Below are 16,719 nucleotides of genomic sequence, written 5' to 3'. Positions count from 1 at the left end.
GGTGAAGGTTGGGGGGCGAGGGCCGGGCCTAGGCTGTGCTGCTGCATGAGGGCTGGCAGGCAAGGCTGGGCCGGATGGTGGGGAGGACCGGAGGGCTGGGGGGTGTGGGAGGGGAGCCCGGGCCAGGCCAAGGGGGCAGATGCTTGGGTCAGGGCCGGGATACTGAATGGTGGGGGTAGGAGACGTTGAGGCAGGGGAGGCCTGGCCCCAGCCCTGCCGCCACCTCGGGCCTGGGCCGAGATCTGGGGGGTCACACTGGATCCTCTGCCCCCCACCAGGCGGTGAGCACACTCGCTGTAAGACGGTGCTGACGGCCAAGGTCGGGGGGCTTCTCGCCTTCGCCACACGCAGGAGCAGCTGCATTGGTTGTCGGGCTGTCCTCAGCCACCATGGTGAGGACTCCGGCCCCTGGGCCTCTGGGCTTCCCGCTCCCCAGGGGGCGGCCAGGGAGCCAGCAGGCTCACCTTCTTGTGTGTCCAGGCTGGGCGGGGTGCAGGGGCTGAGGGCAGGGAGTGGGGGGAGAGCAAGGCCCCCGCCCGGGATTTCCCCAGGGGAGTTTTTCCCACATACACACACTCCCTTGTTCTCTACCCTCTGGGGACTTTCAGAGGCTGGCCTGGATCGGGTGGTGTCCACCTCTGGGTCAGTGTCTGACAGCCCCACCTCTCTTTCTCTCCCCTGTGGTAACCCTGATTGGGCCCTGCCTCTCTAGGAGCTGTGTGCAAATTCTGCCTTCCCCGGGAGTCTGAGCTGTACCAGAAAGAGGTGAGGGGGTGGGAGGGACCACCAAGCAGGGACAGGGCAGGGACCGGCCCCCCAGGCCTTCGTGGGCCAAACGGCTGCCTTCTGTCCTCAGGTGGCGCACCTGGGCGCCCTTGAGGAGCGGTTCTCCCGCCTCTGGACGCAATGCCAGCGCTGCCAGGGCAGTCTGCATGAGGACGTGCTCTGTACCAGGTACGGGGGGCTGCCGTACCCTGCCCTGCCCCACAGAGCCTCCTTTTCCCTGCCCCAGACCCCTGGGGAGCCAGCCTAGAGTGAGGACCATTGGGTGTGGAACTTGGCTCTTCACTTTTGTGCCTCAGTTTCCTGAATCGCATGGGCCTATGGAATTTCTTAGGATAGGCCTCCCTGACCCCCGTGATGGTCTCTGCTCCTCTGTTCCGCCTCCCCCCAGACTGTCCGTCTCCATCCTCCTCCCCCCATCTCCTTCTGTCCCCCTCCCTCATCCTGGCTAGGTGGGGCTGGGCTTTCCCTAGGGAAAGGCCGGGCGAGCCAGGTTCCCACGCCAGGGCCAGGACGAGGACCGGGACAGGTGATATACGCCAGGCCACCTCCTCCCTCCCCACCCTGGCCTTATCGCCACCCGCCAGGCCCCGCCAAACAAACAACCTGGCTCCCGGGTGGAGACGGCCAGGCAGGGTGGGGGCTAGAGGCTAGAGAGAGGCCAAAGTCCTGGGAACAGGTGAGGAGGAAGCCTGGGGACCGTTACCCACCCCCCAGCCTGCAGCATCCACAATCTCGGGCCCGTCGCCGGCCGCTTGGAAAGGGGGGTGGACCCCCGAGTGCTCCCTTCTGGGGCTGGGCAGAAGAGACCAGCTGCCGGGGTCTGCGGCCTGGGGGCAGCCTGGGTGGTGGAGGGCCGCTGCTGGGAGGCGTGGCCCGAGATGAGGGGCTCACCGGCCAGGCCCCTCCCGGCTGCCCTCAGAAAGGGCTCGAGCCGGGCTTGGGCGTGGGGACATCTGGACGTTCAGTGGGGTGGAGAGTGGACCCCCACGAGGAGGGAGGGGGGCAGCTGCCAAGGATGCCCCAGTCCCCCGTGGGAATAGTGGCTGGGGGCCTGGACAGCTGGGTCCCCCAGAGAGCAGGGGCAGGGAGGCCAGGTGCTGAGGGCCCGATGGGGTCAGGGCGGCCGGGCCCCTGGGCTAACGGCACCTCCTCCTGCTCCCCTGTGCAGCCGAGATTGTCCCATCTTCTACATGCGGAAGAAGGTACAGAAGGATCTGGACGACCAGGAGCAGCTCCTGGCTCGATTCGGGCCCCCGGGCCCGGCCACCTGGTGACAGAGGACGCGGCTGTGGACGTTGGCATCAATAAAGCTGTGGGGCTTTGGGTTCCCCTGGTCTTGTTCTTTGGGAGGGTAGAAGGAGGAATCCTGCTGGCCACCGCACCCCCTCTCGCCCCCCAGGGGAGGCGGGTGTAGGCGGGATGGCAGGGATTTTAGTCCACATGTGAAGTGGGCTGTCTCTGGAGGTAGTGAGCTCCCTGTCGATAGAGGGCTCCAAGCAGAGGCTGACGAGCCCCTGTGAGGTGTGTTCTACAGACATAAACAGGATGGGGGGCTGGGGCGTTGTGCCGAGGGGCTGGTAGATGGCACTCACAGCGCCTGCTGTCTCATCTTAGGGGGCAGGGGAGCCCCGGCCCCACCCTCTCCCCTCCGCTAGGGGTGTTGGTAGGGGCTCTTCAGGGCGGCCTGTGGGAGTGCTGTGAACCCCAATCCGCAGAGGAGGGGACCTGGAGTCGAGCCCCGCTCATCTCCGCCGTTGTCACGACCGGGCTGAGGCCCTCGGCTTCTGTCTGGTGGAGTTCTTGGGGTGGCCAGATTTAGCGCCCGACCCTCCCACACCGGGAGAGTCGGAATCCCTGGAGGGGCCGGGCCGCAGCGGCTTCCTCGGCCTCAGGGCTGACAGCTAGAAGGGGTTCTGGGGGTGAAGGGGCAGTGAGTGACCAAGCCCGGGTTCTCCGGCTCCACACCCGGCACGTTCGCTCCGCTGGGCCAACGTGCTTCTCGTCCAACGAGACAGTGACGATGTTCAGAGGGCGCCTTTATGAGCATCTCATCTGATCCTCCCGACAGCCCCAGGAGGTGGGTTTGTCCCTATTTTACAGACTGGGAAACTGAAGCACACAAGTTGCGTAACTCGAAGGCCCGGCCTAAGTAGCTGTGGGAGATTGGGGTGCCAGGATCCCTCAAGCCCTGGGCAGAGAATCAGCCTGCGGAGGCCGGAAGCAGACGCCATTGGCCCAGCCAGGGTAGCGATGCCCATCCACTCCTTCACCAGCCAGAGGGAGGCAAGGCTTGGTGGCCTTGGAAGAGCCCCGATTTGCCATCTGTGAAATGGGGATGATGTTCCCCATCCTGTGCCTGGTTTTGAGTGAAGTGCTTGGTGAGCCTGGCGCAACACACATAGCGCCAGGCCTGGAGTCAGGAAGATGCGTCTTCCCCAGCTCAAATCCCACCTCAGACTAGCTGAGTGACCCTGGGCAAGTCACTTCACCCCGTTTGCCTCAGTTTCCTCATCTGTAAAATGAGCTGGAGAAAGACATGACAAATCGCCCCGGCGTCTTTGCCAAGAAAACCCCAATGGGGTGATGAGGAGTCAGACCCGACTAGACCACAAGAAGGCTCGTGTCCCCTGTGAGGTGAAGCTGAGCTCTGGGCTAGAGGGCGTCAAAGAATCCGACCTGGAGCTGGGTGGGCTTTCAGAGCTCCAGCCCAACTCTCGCCACCTCTCACACCCTATGAGCCCAAAGCCCCCTTTCACCTGAGCTTTGGGAGACTCCGTGTATGATGACTACCTTGGGACAGCCCTTGGTTTTTGCAAGGCCTCAGGTTGCTTGTCTGTGAAATGGGGTTGGCCCATGAGATCTCCAAGCCTTCCTTTGCTTCTCATGCTCCATTTTCACCCCTCCCGTACCTAATATCCCGATTTCCTAAGTCACGCCACCTCTGAGGACTCCTGCCCTTGGGGTCTCCAGTGCCTAACAGGACCTCAGGTCCGTTTCTTGGAGATTCAGGTATTTCCCCTTCTGAGGAAGTGGCAGGTTGGGTCCCGGGCCCAGGACCCCAAGATCAGCTGGTCAATGCATGTGTGGCACACCGCCTTTCTTGGGGTCACAAGCCAGTCCCAGCTTTCCCCACCCTCAAGTCAGGGACAAAATTCAGGTATCCAACCTAGTAATCCCACCCCCTTTGAAGCCCCAGGTATCTGGCACCTAGGACATCTGGAACCCAGGCATCCAGTCTTAACCCTCAGGACTAGGGCACCTCCCCTCCCCCAGGGAACCAGGTATCTGCTTTACCCCAACCCCCCTCTCTAAATCCAAGTGTTCTGCAGCCCCCGGCCCTCCTCAGGCACCAAGGAACCCTGCCACCCTAGAGACCTGGTGGTACGGGTGCCCTGCTCTCCCCTCCCATCCCCAGTCACATGACTCGTTGAGCAATCCCCCATCTCCAGGGCCCCCCCTGAGGGGATTTTCGATGAGGTCACTGGGCCCCGCCCCTCCCCTCCCTGGCTATAAGGTGATGGCAATGCCAGGACGCAGCCCAGACCCTGTGCCATCCCCAGAGCTCTGCCCCACCATGCTCACGCTGGAGGCTGCACAGTAAGTGAGGACCCCCCAGGGCTCCGAGTGCATAGGCGAGGTCTCTACTCCCCGCTGTCTCTCCATGTGTCTCTGCTTCTCTTCATCTCTCTCTGTCCTCCCTCTTGTGCCTTCCTTCTGCCCCCTCCTGTCTCTCTCTTTTCCCCGTCTCTGCTTCTTTCATCTCTGTCATCCCTCCACATCTCCCTCGTCTCTTCCGCCTCTCCCCCATCTGTCTGCTTTCATCCCTGCCCGGGTCGCTGTCTCTTGCTTCCAGTCACCGTCTCCATCCCTTTCCCAGGCTCTCCCCTCTAGGTCTGTTTGGACCCATCACTGTCCCATGGCTGGGGCCAGTTCCCTCAAAAACCCTCCACTTTCTCTCCCACTTTCACTAACCCCCCCCACCCCCCACTCCACAAACACTCTCACCACCTCAGCCTGCCCATGCAAATCTCCCCAGGGATATTTCCGTGCAGGCCTCCCCATGCCCCCTTCCTGTTCTAAGCCCTGTCCCTGACTGGGCCTTGGGGGTGGGGGAGGGCAGGACTTTGACTCACACCCCTCTATGTACAGCCTGGGGTCAGCCTCTATCTACCCCACATGCCCAAAGTTCCTTCGTCCTCTCTCAAAAAAAAAAAATAAACCGGGAGCCCACGAAGTTCTGTTTGGTGAGCTCGAATTTGGAGAGGATTGGGAGATGGGAGTCAGGGAGGGGCACGAGACACAGGCAGGCAGGGGCACCTGGAGAAGAACAAGAGACTTAAAAAGTGAGATGCACGGAGGGAGTGGGAGGCACGGGGGCATTGAGGGACACAGGAGACAGATGGAGAGGGAGGGATGTAGAATAAGAGATAGGTGAGATGAAAGGATACAAATTCGTGAGGGGCACAGGGGGGCCATGGAGAGTGAGGGGTGCAGGGACATGGGGGAGGGATGCAGGGAGACCATGGAGAATGAGGGCCGCAGGGGGGGCATGGAGAGTGGGGGGCACAGGGATGTGGGGGAGGGGCAGCGGGGGGCACGGGGAGGGGGGGGGGCGGGGGGGTGGGGGAGGGGTGCAGGGCAAGGAAGAGGCCCAAGACAAAGCAAAGGACAGAAGAAGAACAAGGTGGGAGCGTGGGGGACCCAGAGTCTGGAGCGTGGGACAGTACAGAATGCAGGGGAAGGAGAAAGCCCAGTGCAGGGGCACAGACACTCAGGGGAGGGGAGGGGCTCAGGACCAGACCTGGAGGCTCCAGGGTCTGGGTGAGTGCCAGGCCCAGGCACCCAGAGCAGGGGGTGACACCACCTCTCCCCATTCTATCTTTTTCTCCTCTCCCCAGGTTGGAGGATTCGCACTTTTCTTGCCAGGTAAGTTCTGCCTTGCCGTTACCCAGTGTCCCAGCATCCTTTTTCCAGAAGGAGGGCTCTTTCTTCCACACACACTTTCCACTGATCGATTGATCGATCTCGTCTGTTACCTGTCCCTCTCGTCTCCCCCTTTCTTCTGTCTCTCCCTGTCTACCCCATCGCTTCTCTCTCTTCACGTCCGTCTTCCCCACTCTCCTGTTTCCCCAACCGACCTATTTATTTCTTCAGTCAGTCTCCGCCCCACTTTGTCTGTTTCTCTGTCTGTCACTGTCCCGTTTCTCTCTCCTTTGACTCTCTGGCCGGTGGGACGTTCCCGTCACGACCACGCTCCTGGTGCCTCTCCTCAGTACTCAGATGGAGTCTTCTACGATCTGGACAGCAGCAAACACCCCGGCTACGTGGACCCCGAAGGCATGGTGGGTAAGTACATGCTTCCCCTCTCTGTGCCCTCCCACTGCCCGGGGGGCACTAGCCATTTACCTTCTCAGTGGGTCTTAACTCCTCCAGCTTTCTCTCCCATTCTCGGCCCCCACCCGAATGCCCTTTGTCCCCTCCCCGTACCCCTATTCTGCTCACCTCTTCCTACAGCCATCCGTCCCCCTCTCCCCACCCATCCGTCCCCCTGCCAGGCTCCGTGCCTCTGGATTCCCATTTCCTCCCCCGCCCTCCTCCCTCCGTTCCATCCTCATCAGGTCTCTCCTGTTAAGCTGCTCCCTTCCCCATGCGTGCAAATGCGCGGGCCAAAGATGACCTTCCTTTCCTTCCCACAATTGCCCCTTTGGGCCAGGGGGCTGAGTCTCAGGGCGCCCTCTCCTGCCTTCCCCAGACTCCCTGTGGGGCTGGACAGAGCCACCGCCCAGCCTGGCCACTGCCTATGAGCCCTTCGACCCCTCGGCAGCCTCACTTGGCCAACTCCAGGGTCTTCAACTCTCCTACCTGCCTGTCAGCTATGGCCCCATTGGGCAGCTGGAGCCGGCCCCGGGCCCAGGGCTCAGCACCTACCCGGAGGAGGATTTTGGAGGCCAGGTGAGGGGGAATGAGCTGGGGAGGAAGCGTGTAGGGCTGAGGTCAGCATGTTGTGAGACAAAGGCAAGTCTGGAGCTGGCAGACCTGGGGCTGGCAAACCTGGGGCCGGACAAATCACTTCTTTGTCTGAGTCACAAAATGATGGGGAGAAGGTTGGATCAGGTGATTTCCAAGGTCCCTTCCAGCTCTGTGATAGAGGGTTAGAAGACTGAGAGACCCGGGTAGGTTCGGGGAGTCCAGCTTAGAGAGGAGGGAAGGTGAGCCGTGGACCACAAGCTCTGACCACCCCCTCCCTGCTCCAGCCCCTGGCCTCATTTACCCAGTTCCCCAGTCCTGGCTTATCTGAGGACGAGGAGTTCCCAGGGGATAGCCCAGCCCTGGAGGTGTCTGACAGTGAGTCGGATGAGGTCCCGGCAGCTGGAGGGGAAGGGACAGGAGCCGATGCAGGTATGATGGGGGGGCGGCGGCCAGTAAAGTCACCTGGCCTGGGGAGCCCCTGGTCTGGGAAGGGGAGACAGCCCTGAGTCCGATGGGAGAGTGCTGTCCCTAGGGAGCACCTGCTCCAAGTGGGTATCGCAGTCTCAGAAGTGGAAGGGGGCTCCAAAGCCATCTGGCCCCTCCTCTGGCTGACCAGGAATGCGCTCTGCTGCAGCATATGGCCCTCAGTGGTCACCCAGCCTTGAAGACCTCTGTGGATGGGGAGCTCACTGCTTTCCCCCAAGCTGCCCCAAGTCTCAGTACCCCTGCCCCGTGTCTTGCTCCAAGGTTTCCACGTACAGAATCTGTCTGCAAAAGCTGATTGGAGGAAGTCCCCGGTGCTTCCTGTCCCCGGCAGCAGCCACTAATCGCGCCTTCGCTTATTGGCTGACCGACTGATTTCTGGAGGGTGGGTGTCCCCAGAGGATGCCCAAGGGGGCCTCCCGGCCTGACGCCGGCCTGCTCTGCCCCTCCAGGTGCCCGGAAGAAGCTCCGTCTCTACCAGTTCTTGCTGGGGCTGCTGACCCGCGGGGACATGCGGGAGTGCGTGTGGTGGGTAGAACCCGGGGCCGGCGTCTTCCAGTTCTCGTCCAAGCACAAGGAGGCCCTGGCCAGGCGCTGGGGCCAGCAGAAAGGCAACCGCAAGCGGATGACCTACCAGAAACTGGCCCGGGCCCTCCGCAACTACGCCAAGACCGGAGAGATCCGCAAGGTCAAGAGGAAACTCACGTACCAGTTTGACAGCACCCTGCTGACCCCCCGGCGGGCGTGAGGGCCCCGGCCGCGGGGGGACGGCTGTCTCGGGCCCCGAGGCGTCTCAGAGATCCCCCTGCTGTCGCCAAGAGTGCCTTGGGGTGCCCTGTCCCTCCGAGTTCAGAGCCTGTGAAGGCTCCCCATCAGAAGGCACACCCTGTCTGGGGCTGTCTTAGGGCCTCAGGCATCCCTGGCCTAGGATGATTCCAGCGCTAGCTTCTTGGGAATGGGTCCCCTGGCAGTCTGTAGCCCTTGCCCCTTTTCCTGACCCGGGCCGGGGGTCAGGAGGATCCAGCCCCGACATGCCCTGTGACTTTGGGGGAGATGGGCCTCGAGTCCTTAGCTGTAAACACAAGGGACTGCAGCCTCCAACTGCTAAGGGCCCAGTGGTCCAGGCCCCTTCCCGCCTGAGCGGATGCCGGCTCGGACCGTGCTGCCCTGCCTGGGTGACCCCCTCTCCACCAGAGCTCCGGACTAAGTCACCAGGCCTAGGGAAATCAAAGGCATCAGCACAGCCAAGGGTCTGCCGAGGGCTCAGACATAGATTTTGGACTGGGGGGAACCATATAGCACTGGAAAAGAGGGAGAGAAATGTGGGACCAAGGGTCCCAGGCTCTGGTCAAAACCTGGTTTCAGATCCTGGCCCCCTCAATGGCTGCCTGGGTAACCTACTCTGGCCCTTGTCTCTCTCTAAGCTGTGTGACCTTGGCCGTGCCTCAGTTCCCCCATGTGTAAAAAGAGGGGGTTTCCCCCGGAATGATCCCTAAGGTCTCTCTGGCTTTTTCCTTCGGTGACATTTCAGACCTGGCCCTGACTCATTGTGCAATCTTGAGTGTGTTGTCCCTTCTGGGCCTCAGTTTCTCCCTGAGGGAGTTTGACCAGATGACCCCCAAGGTTCTGTCTGGCTTGGAGGTTGTATACTGGGATCTGAAGGGTTCTGGGGATTCCCAAAGTGGTACGGGCGCCCTCTGAAGTACTGAGTGCCCTTTCCCTGGACGATGGGGTTTATTGTCATCTGGGCCTCTGGGAGTCCTTCCAAGTCTGAGGCCCTGGGACCCCTGCCCACTGGAGCTTTCTCTGAGGTGGGGTGGTTCCCCACAATCCTCCTCAGCTGGTTCCGGGGCCATTCTCCCTCAGTGCCCCCTAGGTCTCCTCCCTACCTGTCACCTGGAGAGGGGATGGGTCAGGGGTGTACAGAGCGGCCCAGAATCCTTTGGGCTTAGGAGAGCCTGGCCTCAGAGTCCATTGCAGGGAAGCCAGGAAGACTTAGGCTGGGCCCCTGACCTCCAAAGCGGAGTCCATCCCTCCCCACCAAGAAACCAAGCTCCCTGCCCCTTCCTGCCAGGGACCTCGGGGTCATGTCTCACCTTACAAAGTAATGAATTCTGCAAATAAAAGATGAACACACGCCAACATGGGGTATTCCTTTTGGAAATTGCCGGCACTGGATCAACCCAAGCAAATGCCATGGAATTTCTGAGCTTCTCCCGTGCCCACCCCCAGTGCTCAGTTGGGGCCGTGCACCTCAGGATACTCCCACACACACTTGTTTTGCATTCTTGTTCAGCCGCATCTGACTCTTCATGACCTCATTTGGGGTTTTCTTGGCAAAGATACTGGAGTGGTTTGCCATTTCCTTCTCTAACTCATTTTACAGGTGAGGAAACCGAGGCAAACTGGGCTAAGTGACTTGTCCAGAGTCACACAGCTAATAAGTGTCTGAGGCTAGATTTGAACTCAGGTCTCTCTGACAACAGACCCAGCACTCTGTCAGCTGCACCATCCAGCTTCCCCAATGCTTCTGCTCTCACCTATTGATGCTTCTCTTTCCTCCTCCCCATTACTCTGTCCCTTCCATCATCTCTGTCTCTGTTTCTCTCTTTCTCTGGTGGTTCCCTAGCAGTCTGACCCTGGTCTGGCTGGCTCTGCCCCTCCCCCCCCCCCCCCCCCCCCCCCCTCCCCCCCCCCCCCCCCCCCCCCCCCCCCCCCCCCCTCCCCCCCCCCCTTCTCTCTCCCCCCTCCTCCCTCCCTCTATCCCTCCCCCAGCAGTCTCTTTCTCTCCGGTTCTCTCAGAGGCTCCCTGGGGGTCTGGATCAGTGTCTTCCGTTCTTCCTAGGCTTCTCAGACTCCCTGCCATGACTTTATCTCCCCTCCCATCCTGCACTCCCGCTGGTCTCACAATACCTTGCTCCCCTGTCCCCGCAGGAGAGAGTCTGACCAGAGACTGATGATGTCACCAGATATTCCATTTTGGATTGGCCAAACACCGAGCCAGCCCTGTTAAGGTTACAAGGGGGTTTGCTTTGGTTTTGGTGACGCAGGGCCAGAGTTAGTGCTGGCTCCTCAAACCCTCTACCCCAGGCTCCAGCTCAGGAAGGGACCCATGCATCCTGGGCTCCCCAGCCCTTCCGGGCCCTGCTCTTCTCTTTCCCACTTCCTCCAGGGCTCCCTCCTTCCTTGGGGAGCTGGGGGCGAGGACCGTAGAAACTTGGGGACCCTGGGGGTGGGGCAGCCTAGGCCAGGTGGCCTGGCCACAGCAGCTGGGCTGGGATAAAATTTCTCTGGGGTGGGGCCCCCAGCGGTGAAAGGAAGTTCTCCACACCCCAGCTGGAGAAAGCAGGTCACCACTAGGCAAAGAGGGGTCCCTGGGATGCTGGCTGCCCTGGCGCAAGCCAGCCCTCAACGCTAACCTGGGGCTTGGTGCCCACTTCAAGAAACCTGGCCCTCCCTACTGACCCTGGAGACTTGGCTTTGGTTTCCCCAGGGGGTCCAATTTCTCTGAAGATGCCTGACTTGCAGAAATCTAGGTGGCTGGGCCCCCAGCCCTACCCTATCCCAAAAGAGTGCCAGAGGTCTGATACCCTAAATCCTGTCTCCCTCAAGGACTCAGTTGTCCTGATATCCCAGCCCTACCCCCTATACCAAGATAACCTGCTTCCACAGCTCCCAAACAGTAGGGACCCAGGTGACCCCTTCCCCAGCCCTGCCTGTGGCCTCCCACTGAGACCCAGGTGTCCTGACCCTCACAACCCTCCCCTCTCCCCCTCCCCTTGCCTTAGAGACCAGAATCTTGTTGCCCTGGCCTCCACCAGGAGCCAGGCATGTATCTTCCCCCCCACCCCCAGCAGTTATTTCTCGCCCTTTAGAGAACTCCTGGGGAATTCGAAGGGGGTGGGGAGTGGGAGCTGAGTCAGGTGTCTCCGGGGAGCCTCCAGCCTCCTTAAAACCCCACCCTGCCACCCATCCTAGGCCCTGTTGTCTCAGGAAGGTTCCCGACTGGCCACAGGTTAAGATGCCGGAGCCCAAACCAGGTGGGGACCCGCAACCCCTCATCCCTAACCTCTTCCTCAAAGGGAGGCTGGAAGGGGTGTGCTCCCTGTCAGTGCCAGGAGTCCCAAGGTTGGAGGGGGCATGGGGAGGACAACCCTGGCCTGGGAGAGGTAGATGATCGGGGCAGAGAAAAGGAGTGGGGGATTACGGGAGCTTGGAGGCTAAGGACTGGAAAAAGCAGGATCCAAAGGAAAGAGACCCCTCCAGCTAGAATGAGGAGGGAACCTTTGGCATGGGAAGGGCCCCTTCCCAGGATGGGGGGAGGGAGCCCCCTTGTGTAAGAAGGTAGGGAAAAGAGCCCCTGTCCCTGGTAGGAGGAGGGAGCCCCTTGTATGTAGGAAAGGGCCCCCTCGTTGGGGAGAGGGAGCCCCCTTGCACTCAGTGGGAGAAGGGGTTCCCAGCAGGGTGCTGGGAGGGTCCTGAGTACTGGGTGCTCGGTGCTGAGCTCAGCACATGGGTGTCCAGTTACCTGACCCCGGATCAAGCTAATTATACTCCAGGCCAGCCCATCTGGAAAAGGTCAAGACCAGTTGGCCTGGACTTGGGCGGGGGTGAGGAAGGAGCAGAGGCTTTATTTGGGGGGATCCTCCCTGGTCCTGCTGGCCCTGCCCTCTGTCCCTGGAGAATGGTAAGATTCTGTCCAGGGGGAGGAAGTGAGGGAAAGCAGGTGTCTGGAGGGCCAGCCAGGATTGGGTGCTGAGGGACATCTGAAGGGCAGGGGCTGTGCTCAGCACCCCTGGGTCCTGGAGTGGACGAGAGCCAGGGGATCAGGACTCCTGGGCTCCCTGATTCTGTGACCCTCCTCCGCCTCTTTCCCCTCACAGCCACCAAGAAGCCCGCTGCCAAAGCTAAGGATGCCCCCCAAAAGCCTGGCCCTGAGAAGGAGGCTGCGCCTGCCCCACCCAGTGGTGAGACACCCCTGGCCCAGCCCCAGCCCCCACTCTGGCCCCGAGATGTCCGCAGACACGGCTCCCCTCTCATCTGGAGCACCGAGACCATGGCCCAGGAACTGTGTCTGCTCTCTAACCTATTGATTCCAAAGCCATCTACACCGTCGAGTGTCTGTTCCCCGAGTCCTCCCCTTCCTTTCCCCACACTCCCTCTGGCTCCCTTTCTTGTCTCTGAGCCTTTCAAACCTCTGAGCCTCCTTTCTCTGAGTCCCCCAAACTTTGGGCGACCCCCGTTCCCAGTTTTTCTTCCTGCTCCTGAGGCACCCAGACCTTTGGAAACCAAATTGTTCCAGACTCCATCTAACCTATAGAAAACCCGGATCCTAAGCCTGCCCCAGATATTTGCTAGCTGTGGCTCTGAGTATCTGTCTGGGTCTCACTTTCCTCATCTGTAAAACCCGGGGGTTGGACTTTGTGACTACTGAGGTCTCTTCTGGCTCTAAATCGAGGACATTCTGATTCCATGATCCCTCTTTTTTAAAATTAATTTATTTATTTTTAGTTTTCAACATTCATTTCCATAAGATTTTGAATTCCAAATTTCTCCCCATCTCTCCCCTCTCCCCACCCCATGATGGCATGCATTCTGAATACCCCTTCCTCTAATCTGCTCTCCCTTCTATTCCTCCCCCCTTGTCTTATCCCCTTCCCCTTCTATTTTCCTGTAGGACAGGATAGATTTCTATACCCCATTTCCTGTATGTATGACCCCTCTTGTCCCCAGCCCCCAGATCTTTGATCTCTGGCCTCCCTGCCTCCCCCTTGCCTGCACCAAATTCTGAAGAGATCAGGCAGACCTGGGTGGATGTGGAGGGAGGTGACTGGTTAGGGAGGTGAAAAACCAGTCCTGGTATCAAAAGGCTACTGGTTGCCCACTTTGATTGGGAAGTCCGTGCCCCTGCCAAGCACTCCACTAAGCTCCTGAGTCCCAGGATGGAATAAGAGAGGCCTCGGGGTAGCCAGTGAGCCCTGGGGCTCTGTCCAAGAGAGGCTCACTGGATACCAAGCACTGTCCTGCCTTCCCACCTTCTGCTCCAGGAAGCCTCCTAATCCCCACCCCCTTCCTTTCCTCCCAGTCCCCTCTCCCTTCTGTTCTCCCTCTTGGTCCCTTTCTCCTTCTTCTCTCCCAGTCCCCTTCCCCCAGTCCCTCTCCCCTGTCCTCCTCTCCTTCCAGTCTCCCTGTTCCTCTTCCGTCCATTTCCCCTCCCCCGGTCTTTCTCCCCTCCCCTAGTTCTCCTGCTTTCCAGCCTCTCCCAGCCCTCCTCCTCCAGTCCTGCAGTCCCCCTCCCCCTCCATCCCTCCTTCATCTCTAGCTGTCTGCCACTGATTTGATGCCTAATTATGTACTAAGTTCTGCGGTAATTATTAGCAAAGTACTCCATGATCCGATGATTAAGGCAGAAGGAGCCATGGGGGGAAGTTGCCAAGAGGCCAATTCAGGCTTGAAGTCAGGAATAACTTCTTAACAATTAGAGATAACCAAGAAGGAGCTGGGCTGCCACGAGAGGTAGTGAGCTCCCCGTAACTGGAGGGTCTTCTGTATGGGGGGTCGATGGCCACTGAGGTCCCGAGTCGTAATGCCCATTCCCCTCCCCCCAGCCAAGCAGAGGAAAGCTTCCTGGAGGCTGGGTGGAGCCATTGTTGTGTTTGTAGCCTCAGAGCTACCTTGTATCCACCTCGTGTGCATTCATACCAGCCTGTATGTAAACCTGTGGTCTTCCCTGGGTCACTTTTTGTCTTTGTATCAATCAATAAACCTTTATTAAGAGCCTTCTATGTGTCAGGCACCGAGCTAGTGCTTGCTGACTGATTGATTCATAAGCGCCTAATAAATGTTGGAAACTGGGGGGTCAGAGAACTAGGGAGAAACGCTGACTCTGCCTGGCTTTGTGACCGTGAGCATGACCCCAGTGCCCTCTGGCCCTCAGGTTCCCCAGGTGTAGAATCGGAGGGAAATTGGTTCCTTATCCTCCCTTCCACCCCAACATTCTATGGTTTCAACCCAACCCTCCTCATTTTGCAGGCGGGGAAACTGAGGTTCAGAGGTTAGGGACATTATTCCACAGAAGGGAAAAATCAGGCTCAGCGAGGGTCAGGGATTTGTCCACCCTCTCACTCTGCAGAGGAGGAAACTGAGGCACAGAGTGGGTCAGGGCTTGTAAACTCCTTGAGGGCAGGGACTGTCTTTTGCCTCTTTGCATCTCCTGCCCTTAGCACAGTGGCTTGCACCGCACAGAGGAGCCACTTAACGTAATTAACAGACTACCTGGCTGTGGGGAGGGGGGTGGGGGGAAGTGCGCCCTCAGTGCTCAGGTCTCAGGAATCACCTCAAATAAAGTAACCTTGCGGCTCTCCGGCTAAGCCCCTGACTCACAGAGTGAAAGGCCCGTTTATAACCTAGAGCCGCCCCCTGAGGACCAGTCACCCGCTGCCGAGGAGCCCGCTGGGATCTTCCTGAAGAAACCCGACACTGTGTCTATAGAGGCAGGTAAGGAAGGCTGAGGCTAAGCTCCGGGGAGAGGCTGGGGAATGGGATGTCGAGGTACCCCCATGCTTGGGTTGCAGAGAGGCTGAGGGGCGGGATGCCTGGGTGCCCCAGAGAGGTACAGGGGCTCACCACCCAGGGTGAGCTGCCTGGGAGCCAGACGCCCGGAGCCTTAGAGGAAGATGCAGCTTAGATACCTGGGTGTCGCAGGTGCCCGGACCCCCAAGCCAGGATGAGCCCCGGGTCCCTGGGTTCCAGGGACCTGGCAGGGTGTGAAGGCCTTAGACTTCCTGTCCCCTGGTCCCCAGGGAAGGACGTGGTGATCACGGCCAAGGTGAATGGGAAGGAGCTCCCTGGAAAGCCCGTCATCAAATGGTTCAAAGGGAAGTGGTTAGAACTGGGCAGCAAGAGTGGGACCCGATTCGTCTTCAAGGAGAGCCATGACCAGCAGAGCAACGTGAGGGCCATGAGGCCAGCAGGCCAGGCCTGGGGGGGAGGGGGGCAGCAGAAGTGGGAGGGGTGGAGAGGTGGGGGGCCTGGGGCTGCAGCGGGGAGGGGGGCAGCGGAAGTGGGAGGGGTGGGGGGGCCTGGGGCTGCAGCGGGGAGGGGGGCAGCAGAAGTGGGAGAGGTGGGGGGGGCCTGGGGCTGCAGCGGGGAGGGGGGGCTGCGGAGGGGGGGGGGGGGGGGGGGCCGGGGGCGGCGGCGGTAGGGGGGTAGGGGGGCCTGGGACCACTTTGGAGACACACTTGGCTGTGTGACCTTGGGCCAGTGCTCTAGGCCACTCTCTTGCAGAGAAGGCGCTCATTTCCATTGCGGGAGTTCCCTCACTCCCAGTACCAACAGAATCAGAGTTCTGGTCCCTACCCCTATGTACACATTCCCCCCAGGGCAACGGAACCCCCTGAGGGCAGGGGCTGATCTGGGGGTTTGTCCTGGGCTTAATATACTGCACTGGGGGCTGGGATTTCCGCAGCAGAAGCCTAGGGCAGACTGCACGAGTCTGAGAGAGGAGTGAGTGGCCTCCTCCTGGGCCAGGCAGGGGAGGCAGCCAGTGGCTCCCGAGGGGATGACAGAAGGCCAAGGCCCCTCTGGCCCTGCCTGGGCCACTGAGCCTGAGGCTCTCTCTCCGGCCTACTCAGGTGTACACGGCCGAGCTGCAGATCGGGAAGGTGGTCCTGGGCGACCGGGGTGAATACCGGTGCGAGGTGAAGGCCCAGGATGCCTGTGACAGCTGCAGTTTCAGCATCGATGTGGAAGGTGTGACATCATGCTTTATGAAGGGCTGCCGTGCTGGGGCCCCAGTGGGAGAAGAGCGTCCCTGGAGGGGGTGGGGGAAGGGGGACAGAAGGGGGGGGAGTCCAGGGGCAGCAAGGACCCTGAGGGAGGGGACAAAGAAGGACCCCCCCACTCCTTCCTATCCCCACCCCCTCAGCCCCCAGCCAGGACAGCGGTAATATCCTGGAAAGCTTCAAGCGCTCGTGAGTGACCCCCCCCCCCCAAGCCCTGCTCTCCCCCTAGAAAGCCAATGGTGGCAGGTGCCACTGGCCCCCAGTCTCCTCACACCACCCCTCACTCTACCCCGGCGGTGTCAATGGCTACGACTGAGAGGGCTGGGGCCTGGCGGAGGGGAAGAAGTCCAAAGGTGGGGGGGAATCCCAGAGCTGAGGCATCTAGGGGTGTGGGATGCACGAAGCCTTGGACCTGGAGTCCCCAAACCCAGAATTCAGGTCTCAGCTTCAGATTTAGCTGTGTGGCCCTGGACGAGTCATTTGACCTCCATGTCCTCATCTGCAAAATGGGTATCATAACAGCAACCCCTTCCCTCTCAGGGCTGTCGAGAATAAAATGAGTTCATGATTCGTACAGCACTTTGCAAACCTTAAAGCACTGTACACAACCTAACGATCCCTCTCCCTGCAGAGGTGAAAGGAGGCCTGACGATGCAGGAGAACTGGACTTCAGCGGTCTTTTAAAGAAAAGGTGAGG

At 60.2% G+C, this 16,719-nt stretch overlaps 2 protein-coding genes and 1 long non-coding RNA gene across 3 annotated transcripts; all 3 read left to right on the top strand.

Moving 5' to 3' along the window:
- The first annotated feature begins 166 nt into the window (after positions 1-166).
- LOC114034167 (DNA polymerase delta catalytic subunit-like) lies at positions 167-2,114 on the top strand. The gene is made up of 4 exons (XM_027849769.1): positions 167-392; positions 713-765; positions 857-954; positions 1,955-2,114. The coding sequence occupies exons 1-4, from the start codon at positions 167-169 to the stop codon at positions 2,058-2,060; spliced, it is 483 nt and encodes a 160-aa protein (XP_027705570.1). The 3' UTR covers positions 2,061-2,114.
- A 1,785-nt stretch (positions 2,115-3,899) lies between these two features.
- Positions 3,900-9,381, top strand: LOC114034168 (transcription factor Spi-B-like). Its single transcript, XM_027849770.1, has 6 exons — positions 3,900-4,383; positions 5,685-5,712; positions 6,060-6,132; positions 6,539-6,738; positions 7,041-7,185; positions 7,692-9,381. The coding sequence occupies exons 1-6, from the start codon at positions 4,259-4,261 to the stop codon at positions 7,985-7,987; spliced, it is 867 nt and encodes a 288-aa protein (XP_027705571.1). The 5' UTR covers positions 3,900-4,258; the 3' UTR covers positions 7,988-9,381.
- Positions 9,382-15,111: 5,730 nt separating this feature from the next.
- On the top strand, positions 15,112-16,719 carry LOC114034166. Its single transcript, XR_003568067.1, has 4 exons — positions 15,112-15,190; positions 15,873-15,990; positions 16,166-16,211; positions 16,654-16,719. It is a non-coding gene; the product is annotated as an uncharacterized LOC114034166 (long non-coding RNA).

The sequence above is a fragment of the Vombatus ursinus genome, unplaced genomic scaffold, assembly GCF_900497805.2.
Source record: "Vombatus ursinus unplaced genomic scaffold, bare-nosed wombat genome assembly UNPS02008405.1, whole genome shotgun sequence".
NCBI lineage: Eukaryota > Metazoa > Chordata > Mammalia > Diprotodontia > Vombatidae > Vombatus > Vombatus ursinus.
The sequence above is the reverse complement of the archived record's forward strand: the minus strand, read 5'-3'. Positions and strand labels throughout refer to the sequence as shown.